The sequence below is a fragment of the Taudactylus pleione genome, unplaced genomic scaffold (assembly GCF_031769625.1).
Source record: "Taudactylus pleione unplaced genomic scaffold, aTauple2 ptg000201l, whole genome shotgun sequence".
Lineage (NCBI taxonomy): Eukaryota > Metazoa > Chordata > Amphibia > Anura > Myobatrachidae > Taudactylus > Taudactylus pleione.
Window position 1 is genome coordinate 31655484 of NW_028284603.1, and position 14827 is coordinate 31670310.

Here is a 14827-nt window from a genome sequence, read left to right on the forward strand (position 1 = left end):
TGGTATCTCAAGGGTACAAGATCGAGTTCGCTTTCACTCCTCCTGGGCGTTATTTTACAACAGGTTTGCCCGTCGATCCCTTGAAGCAACTAATTTTGTGTCAAGCGATCGAGAAACTTTTGCTGGCCGAGGTCCTTGTGGCGGTTCCCAATGCACAAAGACAACAAGGGTTTTACTCAAACCTTTTTGTGGTTCCGAAACCAGATGGGTCAGTCAGACCCATTCTGAATCTGAAATCCTTGAACCAGTATCTTTCATTTCAAAGGTTCAAGATGGAATCTCTCCATTCTGTCATTGCGGGACTAGAGGCAGAAGAGTTTCTGGTGTCGATAGATATCAAGGACGCCTATCTGCATGTCCCAATTTGGGTTCCTCACCAGGCTTTCCTCAGATTTGCCATCAGGGAAGCTCATTTCCAGTTTCAGGCCCTGCCATTCGGTCTCTCGTCAGCTCCCAGGGTATTCACCAAAGTGATGGCCGTCATGGTGTCTAACTTGCGCTCTCGGGGGGTGACGATAGTTCCGTACCTAGACGATTTACTCATCAAGGCTCCGACGGCAGAAGTCCTTTTACACCAAGTGTCCCTTACACATCAGATTCTCATTCAACATGGATGGATTGTGAACTTCCAGAAGTCTCAGTTGATGCCGTCCCAGAGACTTCAGTTCCTAGGAATGATTCTAGACACTGTTCTGCTTCGTATATTCTTGCCAAGGGACAAGGCCATAGCCATACAGGAGCTGGTTCGTCTAGTGCTCAGACCCAGGAAAGTATCTGTGCATCTTTGCATCCGTCTCCTGGGGAAAATGGTGGCTTCCTTCGAGGCCATCCAATTCGGCAGATTTCACTCCAGAATATTTCAACTGGATCTTCTGTCTCAGTGGTCCGGGTCCCACCTACAGATGCATCGGCTGGTGCGTCTGTCTCCCTGGACCCGCATATCCTTGCTCTGGTGGCTTCGGACGGAGCATCTGTTAGCGGGTCGGCGCTTTGGAATTGGACCTTGGTCACCACGGACGCCAGCCTCCGCAGATGGGGAGCGGTGGTTCTGGACAATCACTTCCAGGGGCTTTGGTCGCAGCAGGAGTCCCTCTTACCAATCAATGTTCTCGAACTGCGGGCAGTCTACAGAGCTTTGATACAGGCTGCTCCTCTGTTACGAGGACTTCCGGTTCGGATACAATCCGACAACGCCACGGCAGTGGCATACATAAATCGCCAATGGGGAACCCGCAGTCGGATGGCAATGAGAGAAGCCAGTCGCATCCTTCTGTGGGCAGAAAGACACGTAGAGGTCATTTCCGCAGTGTTTATTCCGGGGGTCGACAACTGGGAAGCGGACTACCTCAGTCGTCAGGATCTTCATCCCGGGGAGTGGTCCCTTCATCCCGAGGTCTTTCATCAACTGGTTTGCAGATGGGGAAGCCACAGATAGACCTGATGGCATCTCGGATAAATCATCAACTACCCCTTTACTGCTCCAGGACCATGGATCCGGCAGCGGTGGGAGCGGATGCTTTACTGATCCCTTGGCCGTACAGCCTTGTGTACCTGTTCCCACCGTTTCCGCTCCTCCCTCGGATTCTCAAGCGGATCAAACGAGAGTCGTCCACCGTCATCCTAGTGGCTCCGGATTGGCCTCGTCGGGTTTGGTACTCCGATCTTTTATTCCTTCTGGCAGACGAACCTTGGCCTCTTCCGCTACGATCGGACCTTCTACAACAGGGTCCATGTGTGTACCCGGATTTACGGCGGCTTCGTTTAACGGCGTGGCTATTGAGACCGCCATCCTAAGAAGCCATGGAGTTCCTAGGTCGGTCATTCCTACCATGCTTGGGGCTAGAAAACCGGTAACATCAGCGCATTATCATCGCATTTGGAGGGCTTATATCTCCTGGTGTGAAGGTCGTGGATCCTCCACTTCCTCTTTTCATTTACCACGTCTTCTTCTTTTTCTTCAAAAAGGCCTCGATGCGGGGTTACGCTTGGGATCGCTTAAAGTGCAGATTTCTGCTCTTTCTATTTTTTTCCAGCGTCGCCTAGCTCTGATTCCGGAGGTTCAGACCTTTTTTCAAGGGGTACTTAGAATTCAGCCCCCCTTTGTGCCACCCACGGCTCCTTGGGACCTGAATCTTGTTTTATCTTTTCTTCAGTCATCCACCTTTGAGCCTTTGCAGGAGGTGGAATTGAAGTATTTGACTTGGAAGATGATCCTTTTATTGGCCCTGGCTTCGGCCAGACGTGTGTCTGAACTTGGAGCCTTGTCCTGCCGTTCCCCTTACTTGATTTTTCACGAAGATCGGGCGGAACTTCGTACCCGGCCTTCCTTTTTGCCCAAGGTGGTCTCGGGTTTTCATCTGAATCAGCCGATTGTAGTGCCAGCGTTGTCGGACTCTTCTGGGGATTCTCACTCCTTGGATGTGGTTCGGGCACTTCGCATTTATGTGTCCCGTACTGAGGGGCTACGTAAATCAGAGGCTCTATTCGTCCTTTATGATGCTAATCGGCGTGGCTGGCCTGCGTCTAAACAAACTTTGGCCAGGTGGATTCGTCTGACTATTCGTCAGGCATATGTTGCTTCTGCTCGACCACCGCCGGTATCCATTTCTGCACATTCTACGCGCTCTGTGGGTACTTCTTGGGCGGCACGTAGAGGTGTCTCGGCTTCACAGCTTTGTAGGGCAGCGACGTGGTCTTCGGTTCATACTTTTGTACGTTTCTACAGATTTTACACTTTTGCGGCTTCTGCTTCAAATTTTGGTCGTAGTGTCTTGCAGGGCGTTCAGCACTCTCCCCTCCAGGAGGGTAGCTTTGGGACGTCCCCACTGTCATGAAGCTCCAGTGTCCCCTAGTGGATGAAGGAGAAAACAGGATTTTGGTACTTACCGTTAAATCCATTTCTCCGATTCCACAGGGGACACTGGACGCCCACCCAGTGCTTCTTGCCTGTTCTCAGTTGCTTGTTCTGCTTCAGTTCTGTTGCAGTTTTGTCTGTTTTTATTGTGTGACTGTTTATCACTGCAGCCTGCTGTGTTCTTGCAGTGTGTCAGTATGTTGGATGTTTCTTTTCCTGTTCTCCTTCTCTGTTCTTCAGTCTGTTCTCCGTCTCCTCTCGGGCTCAGTTCTTTAAAACTGGGGTTGATGGGGCATAGAGGGGGAGGAGCCATTCACACTTGTAGATTTTTAAAGTGCCAGGCTCAACTCAACCCACCGTATATACCCCACTGTCATGAAGCTCCAGTGTCCCCTGTGGAATCGGAGAAATGGATTTAACGGTAAGTACCAAAATCCTGTTTTTAGACTGTCGAGTGGGAGGACAAACGTCATGATATAGATATACCACCTTGGTGCTTACTGGAAAAGACTAGTTCCATTTTACCTAACCTAGTAAGAGTTCCAATTACCACCAAATCCTCCAAACAAAAGTGATGACAGTAGCCATTTTTAGATATTAATAGACAATATTTTGTATAGTGTTGTCTAATTAAAAAGATTGATCTTTCGTTTAAGCTGGCCAGTATATCCAGCCTTAGTAAGAGATCTGATAGAAGTGAGTACCGCACGTCACTCATGCAGTCCCAGGGTGGTTACAAAAAAATACATGCGACTCCAAGGTACTGTTCACTCGCAGTGTGCAAAAAAAACTTTCAGCAATAGATAATCCCTTAACCTGGACACACACCTATACAATCGTCAGGCCTTTCTTTCAATATTAAGAGACGACTGTTGGATTGTATAGGTGTGTACGCTGTCTTGATGCAGGAGTGTTAGTCGATAAATGGCTTATATCGCTCCTGCAACAGCCGACTTCGGGTGGTCGAATCTCATGTGCCGTTTAATATTTATCGGCCAACCACCCGATCCCATAGAGCCCTGAACACAGTGTGCTATGTCTGCCGGGGGTCACACTGGAGACACAACTGCACGGCTGATCGGGTTAGTTTTACCCGATCAGCCGCTGATTGTAAAGGTGTGTACCCAGCTTTAGTAACAGATACCTGTTAAGATTCCAGTAGCCGCCGGTCCTAGACATATTGGGGATATCCAGTGCATCCAGCAGACCAAAAAGACGTAGAAATTTACATTTTGTAACCAGCCTGGGACAGCATGAATGATGTGCGGTAATCACTGCTATCGGATCCCTTCCTAAGAGCTGGATTATACTATCTCTGCAAGGAGGGTCACTTCTCCAGAATCCTGGAAACAAATTAGTATTTATTTCTGCTGATTGACAACTTTGTGAAACCTTCAGTATCCTATTTCGTTACAGTGTGACGTTTAACCACCTGCGGCAAAGTGTTTATTGATTGCTGATCTCAGATACAGATCTGACTCCCACTGTAACTTGTATTTGGTTTTGTGCGTTTATGGACTACACTCCCCACTATGAAATCTGTTAGGATGGAGTGATTAGTCTAATTGTCCATTAGACAATCATCAGAACACCTCAACCATGCAATTTTGTCTATATGTTATTTCATGTTTGTTCTTATTAGTGTTACTGTTATAGTGTAGTTTTTGGTTATTAATTGTTTTTTTGATACAGCCCATTCTGCTCACTTAAATAATACATGTAGTTTGCATTGAACGGCTCTTTGATTTTTACATATTTCAGGTCTATTCAGGATTAGGCATAATCCTGTTGAAGCTGATGCAGCGACTCTACATAGTCTATTTTATTTGTTTATTATCATTTTTTGAAATGTATTGTATTATTTAACTCTATAATAACTACATACTGAAAATATATCAGACATCCGTGAAACATGACGTTTTGCCTCATCCTGAGATCCAAACTTGGCCGGAAGTTCCTTCACCCAAACCAAACTGCTCATTTCTACGTCTGTCCTGTAAGAATCATGTATATGTAAAATCCATTGGTGAGAAAATCTCTACTAACAAGAAAACTGTTTTTCTTGTATTTCTTTTTTACATGAAAAGAAATGACGACAAGTAACCAGTGCTCTCAGGCTTGTGACACATTTGGGGTAATGATACGCACTTCAGGGTTAAATGCACGGATGTAAACAATAGTAATACACCACTAGGTTAGGTCTCATAGCACTGCATTCATTTTGTTGCTGTGACTAGCCAATAAGCAGCTAGTGAATGTTGTTTCCACCTTTATAGATACAGGCTTAGAAGTTCTTGTTGCGTTGTATATATTTAATTGCCTCTGCAATATTGAATCCAGTTGTAGATTCCATTTGTCTAAATGTATTTCCTTAACAAATGTAAAGTTATATAAAAGAATTTGCTCATGGTGACTTTGGGAGGACAGTACCAAATATCGGATCAATATTGAAAACCACTGCGGACATTCTAGAGCTGGATGTGGAGGTTAGTGCTCTTTGCCGCTAATAGGTTTCTAAAGTGCATGGGGTGGTGGGGGCTTGTCAGTACTTATGCAAATCACGCCCGTCCTCCCCATTTCGTTAGGGAAATGGCCAGGTGCATTTCTCCTCCAGTAGGACATCCTGAAATTAGGGATCCAGAAGACTAAGCAAGCACAGGGAACATGCATCTGTTATTATACTTCCTTCATACAGCACGAGAAAAGGTCACTTGAAGTCTATAGCCATTTAATTATCGATTTAGTCTGCTCTTGAAATTATTACATGGACATTGTTTAAGGTGTAACCAACTAATATATATTTTTAAAGAGTCTAGACCCCCATTAACCCCATTAACAACTATATATCAGACAAGAATGACTTTAGAAGGCTGGGGCTGATTTCTACCTATACAGAATATTTGCTTTATATGGCATAGAATACAAGAATTAAGGTTGGAGCAGGACATTGGGGAGTGCTTAGTCCCAGATTAATGGTCCCATAACAGGAAAAACACAGCTATAAGCTCCAGGTGTGTCAGGATGAATGAAATGCCTGTAGATTCTCCTCTTGCTGTACATGGTTTTCTAGAGTGACTGCACGCTGACAACCCACCCATTTATGTTGGAGAGCTTGCACACAGGAGTGCACTCTGCACCATATGTGCTGGTATTGGTCTACAATCAGTGAATTATGGGCCACAATGACAGCGCATTGATGTAATCACTAAATACCTGACAAACCCTCTTAGATAATATTTTCGCACCCACTCCAAGTTGCTAATAAATCAACAACTAAACACAGAAGCTTGATGACACCATTGGCTGGATGGCAGAAGTAACACTACATTAATGACTACTTGCTTTCCTGTCCCATAATTCCCTCCATCTACATTTTATGCTTACATCCCACTGACCTTTCCCCTCCCCCAACCCATTCCTTGTTTTCCACTATGAAATTGTTCAGGGTTACAGTGAGCGCAGCTGCAGGATTCAAACGACCCTAAGGATACCAAAGCATACTCCTGTTAGTTATAGGTCTAGGAACAAAGTTTGGTATCATTCATACTGAACTTTGTATTTACCAGCTGTCACATATATCTGTGCTACCAGTCTCCCCTTCATATTCTGTCCTTTGACAATCCAATACAGTTTATAAAAGAAAACCAAGCTTTAGACCCTGAAAGTCTCATATGTAAAAGTCTTCTCTGTGTCCTCTGCATCTCTGGGATCATCACACTCAGACATTGCTAAATCATAAGGACTCCTTACAACCTGCAGGGCCGAAACTAGGACTTTTGTCACACGGGGCAAGACAGTAATTTGGAGCCTGCCCACCCCCTCCCCTCCCTCTCAGGTGATGATGTTTAAAATGTCTTCGGGAGCAAGTTTTAATGCACACTCGCACATGATATGATATCGACCAGAGATATAAGAAACCACCATGAAAATGTAAAGTTTGAGGAAGCTACAGTTTTAAGCAGTATGATATGCATGTGGTTGCATGAAAAATTGAGAATGGAATGACTTATTGCAATTTACAAAGGTGAACGCTAATCATATTGTGTAGGACAAAACTATAGGGAACACCGACCAGCCTAATGTTATATATTTAGCATATTGTTTTCTACCTTATAAGCACCTTATTTAGCAAATATTACTATACTAGTTTTGAGGACCTTTCACTTGCCAAGGCAGTGGTCATTAGCTTGTGCCCAGAAGTTTTTTCTCCCCTCCTCTTTTCTGCCCTCTTGCCATCTCGCTCCCCCTTCTCCTGTCTTATCCCTACCACCCCGTATCTTTCTCTACCAGCTGCCTCTCTTTCCCTTCATGTGCCAGCTCTGCAGCCCACTGACTTGTCACTGAGCCCAGCTCCACCTGCCTGTCCCTGCAGGCCACTCGCAGTCCTCACCTGATGGCAGCTAAGCTCTCGCTGAACAGATCACACAGCCAGGAGGGGAGCAGCCGCTATCCAGCCCTGTATCACCCCGCGGTCCGCCTGACAGTCGCTCCGGCGGCAGCGCAGTCAATAGTGCTGCACTCTCCACTTCAGTGAGGCCGGCGCAGCCCTCATTCGGCGCCGCCCCCAAGCCACTGCGGGGGCTGCAGAGACTCTAGATATGCTGCTGCTGCCGGTGCGTTCGAGGCCCCACATCACCCGCTCACTGCTGAGGCAGAGCCACCAACAGCCCTCAGCGCGCTCATCATCCTGGTCACGGCAGTGGTCGTCATGCCGCTCTGTCTGTGTCCTGCGCACACTGCACTGCTTCCTTGTCTGGAGAGACTTTCATCTCGTCACCCCCTCAGATCCGGTGCACATGCACCCTTAGCACCCCCCCCCCCCCCCTAGTTGCGGCCCTGCCCCTGAATCATTCCATAATATTTGGGCACAGTGCTCCAGCCAACCCTTCTGTTCTACACAGTTCCGTGAGGACTTACTGCACCTCATACCATACATTTATTTCCAATGCTGAGGAGCCTTCTGTTCTCCTAAACTCTTAAGTGTCTTGCTGGTTATTAACAAGTCTGAAAGGACTTCGGGTCTTGTTTGTGACAAATATTTTATATATATATATATATATGTATGAAAAGAGATGCCAGCACTCCAGGATACTTGTAATCTTGCTGTGGTGCCCTCCCGGGGTATTAATACCCAAAATACTGTATTGTCTGTCCCTGAAGACGGGGGATTAACCCCGAAACGTCGTCAGAATAAAGGACTTTTACTGCTTCTAATTAACAGTCTGCCGAGTGCTGCTCAATCCTGTATTCGTATGTGTATATATATATATATATATATGTATACATACAGCACAATAGTTAGGAAGTCATATATAGTACCTTAATGTTACACCCTGTATTAAGTTATACAATTCTACAAGTGTTACTGCTGTACACATAATGCAGCCATGTTTTTGAAAATGATTATTGACTTCTATTTTTCTTTTTTCTTTCTATATTCAGTCTGTGGATGTGGACTGGCCCCCGGCTTTAAGTGACTGATATTTTGCCCTGAGTATATATTGGACCATGAACAGCACAGAATTACTTGGATCATGTTGATCTACTGTTTTTTTTATTTTTAATGTCGTTTTATATCCCATTGTATTGCAAAATGTATGTGTGTGCAATACACAAAACAGTGTATCTGGAGGAGATAGTTGTGAACAAGGAACTTTCTTTTTATTTATTCTCTACCATAGATGAAAATGCATAGGCATACGTGTTATACTATTTGATAAGACTTTGTATCTCCAAATATCAGGTATGGCTGTAAGTTACATTTGTTTAGGCAATAAACTTAATATGGTTTTTTTGTGATTTTATATACAATGTAATATTTTTTACTTCACCATTTATATTCTAAGATGGTTTTTTAAATTGTTTAATGTCTTATGATGATCGGCAACGTCAGGGACAGATATGTATTTCAGCTGCAGCTATGGCATTGTATGACTTTTGAGCAGCGTAAACCCCACCCAGCTTACAAAGCTACAGAATGTTCTTTGTTCAAAGTGTCTTACGGAGCGGAATATAGTGACATTACCCTACACAAGTAGCAGTAAATGCACCTCGTTTCATCTTTTCTATTCACTTGCTTGCTTTATGCACTACAAGAAGCATTAGGGGGTATTTTATCAGCCTCTGCCACCCCTGAGCCAGGCTTCCTATGCCGAGAGTGAAAAACCCAGCTGTTCATTTCGCAGTAATACATATGCATAGAATGGACGTAAATGCTGACATCTGTAAATCTCATTGGCACTGTAGGTGTGTACAGATAACAGACTAGAAGTGCAAAGGATCTTTCCAGTAACAGTTTAGAAATGAAAGTGTTGATATCACAGGGCGTCTTTTCGTGTGACTTTTTACCTTCAAATGTCTATTCACAAAGCAATGCAGATATTATGCGGCATGCCTATATTCTGTGTGGAACTGCGGGTGCCTGCATGCGAAATGCTACGTTACCGAGTCACCGCCGTTTACCCTGTACCGTAGTATTTTGCATGCAGATACACTCACACAGAATATAGCTTTTTAATCAGCAGGAGCTGCTTGTGCGTCCTATTTGCACAAGCAATTGAAGGTAAATAGTCGCACGAGAAGATGCACGTCGCTACTGAGTTGAACGACGCCCGCGCATTATGTTTAACGCGACTTGTAACACGGAGGCAAGATATATTAGACACATCTGTATACCTCAAAACAAATGAGAAGAACTATAGTATAATATGTTCATGCAGCCTTATTAGCAATTGTATCTCATAATGCATACCAAACAAAGTTAGAAGCTGTGCTCATCTAGCCATAGTATTCTTGGCTTCACTGCGATCCTGACCATGAGTGGATAAGAAACCAATGCTCATCTATTAACACTGGGCTTGATTTAGCAAGGGTCACAACTGCTAAAGCATATGCAGATGGTCGAATGTTGCGTACTGCGCATCGCGAATGCCTCACTGCGATTGGGACTCAGTTCGCAGTGAGTACGCAGACCCATCGCAGAGTGATTGACAGGACGCACCATTTGGGGGGTGGTGACGGGAGGGTGGTCGGGGAAACGCTGGCGTGCCAGTGCGTTTGAACGCCATTGCAGGGGCATGCATAAATTAGCCACTGCGATGTCATACGCAGCTTGAGCTCTCACTGCGTGCAGGAAAGTTAGCAATTTAGTGGTAGGGTCAGACCTGCCTTCAATGTGCGAGTGGATCCGATGTAACCGATGTCTTGGATGGATTGCAAGGTATTACGGATGTGAGAGAGGGGAAGTGGGCGTCTGCATGTTGTCCGTGTGAGTGGTTTACGATTGCAATTATTAGCATACTTTCACAGCAGAACTGTGTGCGATTGCAGCTTCGATCCTTGCTGAATCAGGCTCTCTGTCAATTCCTCAATGATCTTGGACAGGTTTCTGAAACCTAAAATAACCAAATGAAGTCTGTGATTGGCCACCACCAGTGCAGGCTTGTTCCTATTGGTTACTATAGTCAACAAATGATCAGCAGAGCAAGGTGTGGAATTGGGGAGATTTATCAAAGCTTCTAAAGAGGACAAGTAGAGAAGTTGCCTTTAGGTACAAATCAGATTGTATCTTCATTTTATACATTAGCTGGAATTTGGTTGCTATAGACAACTTCTCCCTCTGACCTCTTTAGAAGGTTGATAATTCTTTCCCTATTAAACTCAGAGTGGTATACTGCCAAGAGATATGTATTATGTCCATGAGTTTATCAAATTTGTAATAGTATATCAGAATGCATACCAGAAATAGGAAAAGGCAATGCTTATCTCACATCAACATCCTGGGCTTCTCCATAATCTCTTATCACAGCAGGAAATCCTCCAGAAAAGTTAGAAATATAGACAGTAGTGTATGCTCCTTTAGTCACTGTGGTGTGTGGTCACACGGTCATCTACTAATGTATACCAGAAATTAAAAAAATGTTAAAGCTTATTAACAATGACATCCGGGTCTTTTCCACAATCTGTTAACAAAGGGGGAAAATGCTCCAATAACAAAAATAAAATATATATATATATATATATATATAATTTAGTATGTTTATATAGTCACCGTTGTATTTTAAAAAGTGTACTTTAAACATGTTCAAAGTCTACTCCTCAATAACACTTTATGTGGCTCCGTATGTTCAAGGAACACCTTTACCAATACTAAGCACAATATTTAATACACAATACTGTGCAAAAGTTTTAGGCAGGTGTGGAAAAATGCTGCAAAGTAAGAATGCTTTCACAAATAGAAGTGTTAAAAATGTATTTGTATCAATTAACAAAATGCAAAGTGAATGCACAGAAGAAAAATCTAAATCAAATCAATATTTGGTGTGACCAACCTTTGCCTTCAAAACAGCATCAATTCTTCTAGGTACACTTGCACTTTGAAGGAACTCAGCAGGGAAGTTGTTCCAAACATTTTGGGGATCTAACCACAGATCTTCTGTGTATGTAGGATTGCTCAAATCCTTCTGTCTCTTCATGTAATCCCAGACAGACTCAATGATGTTGAGATCAGGGCTCTGTGGGGGCCATGTCATCACTTCCAAGAGTCCTTGTTCTTCTTTACGCTGAAGATAGTTCTTAATGACATTGGCTGTATGTTTGGAGTCGTTGTCCTGCTGCAGAATAAACTTGGCGCCAATCAGACGCTCAGTGCCAGATTAAGGTCTACATGGGCCTGGAGCTGAAATTTATGAAGGGCCTATTGTGTGCTGCTGCAGGCGAATGTGATAACCTCTGTGGCAGTGTGACTAGTGATGTGGGGGCATGCCTAGTGTGTGGATGTGGTCTACACAGGGGGAGTGGCTATATCCATGGGGGAATAATTGCCTCCACTTTTAACAACTTTATAGTTGAGCTATAACAAAAAAGGGGTTTTTTTTGTGAAAGGGCAAATACAGCTGCCATCCGCGGCCTGCGGCACCACTGAAGGCTATGATTATTCATCATCACTCCTCATTGATGCAGCAGCTCCCTATATACACACACACAGAGACATATATATATATATATATATATATTTACCAATGGGTTGGGTACGGAATGCCAGTGCTCGGGATCCCGCCAGTCAAAAATACCCGATGCCGGCATCCCGACAGGGTTAGGATAACAACACTTGTTGGTCAGTATCCTAACCCTCCCACCCCGCTGCCTAATACTAACCTTCCCCCTTAGTGCCTAAACCTAACCCTCCCTACTTAGTGTCTAACCATTCTCCTAATGCCTAACCCTTACCCCAGTACTTACAGTCGAGATGCCGGGACCAGGACTCTGACAAGTGTCGGGATTCCAGCGCTGGCATTGTAAGCGCTGGCATCCCGACTATCGGTCTAATGACCGCATCCAATACCAATCAAAATAGCACTCTAACAGCGATTATGGATCACACAGGACCCCCAAGATGCTTTTAAAGTTTCAGAATTCTATACTTAGGGTGTTTCTATACTTAGGGTGTGAACCTAAAGCCTGGTACACACTAGGTTGACGTTTGGCAGACCCGTAACCTATCTGACGATTGGTAAGTGTATACATATTTGCCAATCGCCTGCCCGATGACCCGGGCTTGACAGCTGCACAGCAGATGGGATATGTCTGTGAACCATATCGTTCACAGACATATCCGCTGTACACACCCGGCGATGCACTATGGATATATCGCCTGTACAGTGGAACGGGGGATATATCTATCAGTCTAAGTTAAAAGGTAATAGGTGAACCGGTGCGCAAACAAAGCTGCAGATGGGAGGTAATCAAAAATAGGAGGTATCCTCACACCTCCATCAACATAACGTGATATATATATATGGCATCCACACAAATAATCAGCAATCTTCAAGACAACAATATTCACACAAAGATAAAAGAGTGCATGCAAAGCACCTATAGCATATACTGAATCCACACTAGTGAGTGGAAATGTATAGTACGCGTATCCACAAATGGCTGGAGGGTGACAATTACCGGATTGGAGTAAAGGAGCTGTTAACGAACAGTCCTTAATAAGCCAGAATGTATAGAGACACAGAAGTAGTCCCGGGAACTGCACTGGTCTGGGCTTGGACCTCCGCTCTCAGGCACTGCACTCCCTGTTCATCCGTGGTTCCCCCGTCTGACACCATGGTGTTGTCTTGAAGATTGCTGATTATTTGTGTGGATGCCATTTTCAACAATTGATTATACAGCTTCAACAACTGATTATACACATACATACATACACATATATATATATATATATATATATATATATATATACAGTATAGCACAAAACTCCCCTCTAGTGATCTATGACAACACCACATACTGTATATGAGGAAAGGAGAGGCGGCACTCCCAAATAGAATGGTGAATAAAGGTTTAAATGTACTTAAATATCAGTACAGATCTGTACTGATGTGCCGCCTCTTCTTTCCTCATATACAGTATGTAGTGTTGTCATAGATCACTAGAGGGGAGTTTTGTGTGTATATATAATACATATATATATATATATATATATATACACAAAATACATATATACACTCACTTATATATGTATGTATACAAAGTCACACATTATATGTATATATATATATATATACACACACACACGTAGGTGCCAGACATTACACTTACCTGTGTGAAGGAATGCTGATTATGCATCCTGATTTCTCCTCACGGCTGGTGAAAGTTTCCTTCCTGCCTTCCTTCCTTCCTCAGCTCAGCCTCTGCACTCCACTTGTTAGGCTGACCTTATAGTTGAATTTATGTGCCCAGCTATTGACTAAGTTGCCCAGGAAGGGGGGTAGTGGCCCTTGGGGGAATGGGCTAGGCTTCAGATGACCCGGGGGACTGGAGCATATGGTGACCCAAGGGACACACAACTTCAGATGGCCAGGGGAGCTTTAGTACGACCTGGGGGCGGGGCTTCGGGCGGCATGGGGGTGGAGCCTCGTACTGCAGGGAAAGGAATAAGGATATTCTGACGTGTGACGGAGCTTCAGACGGCCGATGCGGGGTGAATGGTCCAGACTTCGGATCTTCCATCACAGCAATGCAGTGTCGTCGCATTCAAAGCAGTGTAGACAGTGTTCTCATGGATTTTTTTTCCCTGTCTGCACTGCATTGAATCCTGTGGGCCTATTTTAATGGTGGGCCTGGAGCTGTAGCTCCACCCGCCCCATTAGTAATCCGGCCCTGCAGACGCCTCCCTGATGGTATTGCATGATGGATAAGTACCTGCCTGTATTTCTCAGCATTGAGGACACCATTAATCCTGACCAAATCCCCAACTCCATTTGCTGAAATACAGCTCTAAACTTGCAAGGATCCTTCACCATGCTTCACTGTTGCCTGCAGACACTCATTATTGTACCACTCACAGCTTAATGATTACATAATATCCACCCCTTCTACAGTACATGTAACACACATCCCAATTATTGCTTAATATGCCCCCCTCCTACATGTAACACACCATCCAATTATTGTTTTATATACCCTCCCTCCTAAATGCACCACACAGTCCAAATATTGATTAATATAACCCCCCTCCATGTACGACACAGACCAATTATTGCTTAATATGCCCCCCCTCCTACATGTAACACACAGCCCAATTAGTGATTAATATGCCCCCACTCCTACATGTAACAGCCCAATTGTTGCTTTATATACCCCCTACATGCACCACACAGGCCAGTTATTGCTCAATATGCCCACCCTCCTACATGTAACACACAGCCCAATTATTAAAATGCCCCCTCCTACATGTAACACACAGCCCAATTATTAAAATGCCCCCTCCTACATGTAACACACAGCCCAATTATTAAAATGCCCCCTCCTACATGGAACACACAGCCCAATTATTAAAATGCCCCCTCCTACATGGAACACACAGCCCAATTATTGTTTTCTATACCCCCCTACATGCACCACACAGTCCAATTATTGCTTAATATGCCCACCCCTCCTGCATGTAGCACACAGCCCAGTTATTGA

General features: G+C 44.3%; 1 protein-coding gene across 2 annotated transcripts in view; it reads left to right on the top strand.

The window, feature by feature from the left end:
* The window catches only part of PUS10 (pseudouridine synthase 10), a 114203-nt gene extending 105566 nt beyond the window's left edge, over nt 1-8637 (top strand). For both annotated transcript variants that reach the window (XM_088477557.1, XM_088477558.1), the window contains exons 17-18: nt 5241-5340; nt 8297-8637. In XM_088477557.1, the coding sequence (XP_088333683.1) occupies nt 5241-5340; nt 8297-8335 (139 nt within the window). In that variant the 3' untranslated portion in view covers nt 8336-8637. The remainder of the gene's footprint in view (nt 1-5240; nt 5341-8296) is intronic.
* Nucleotides 8638-14827: the final 6190 nt, after the last annotated feature.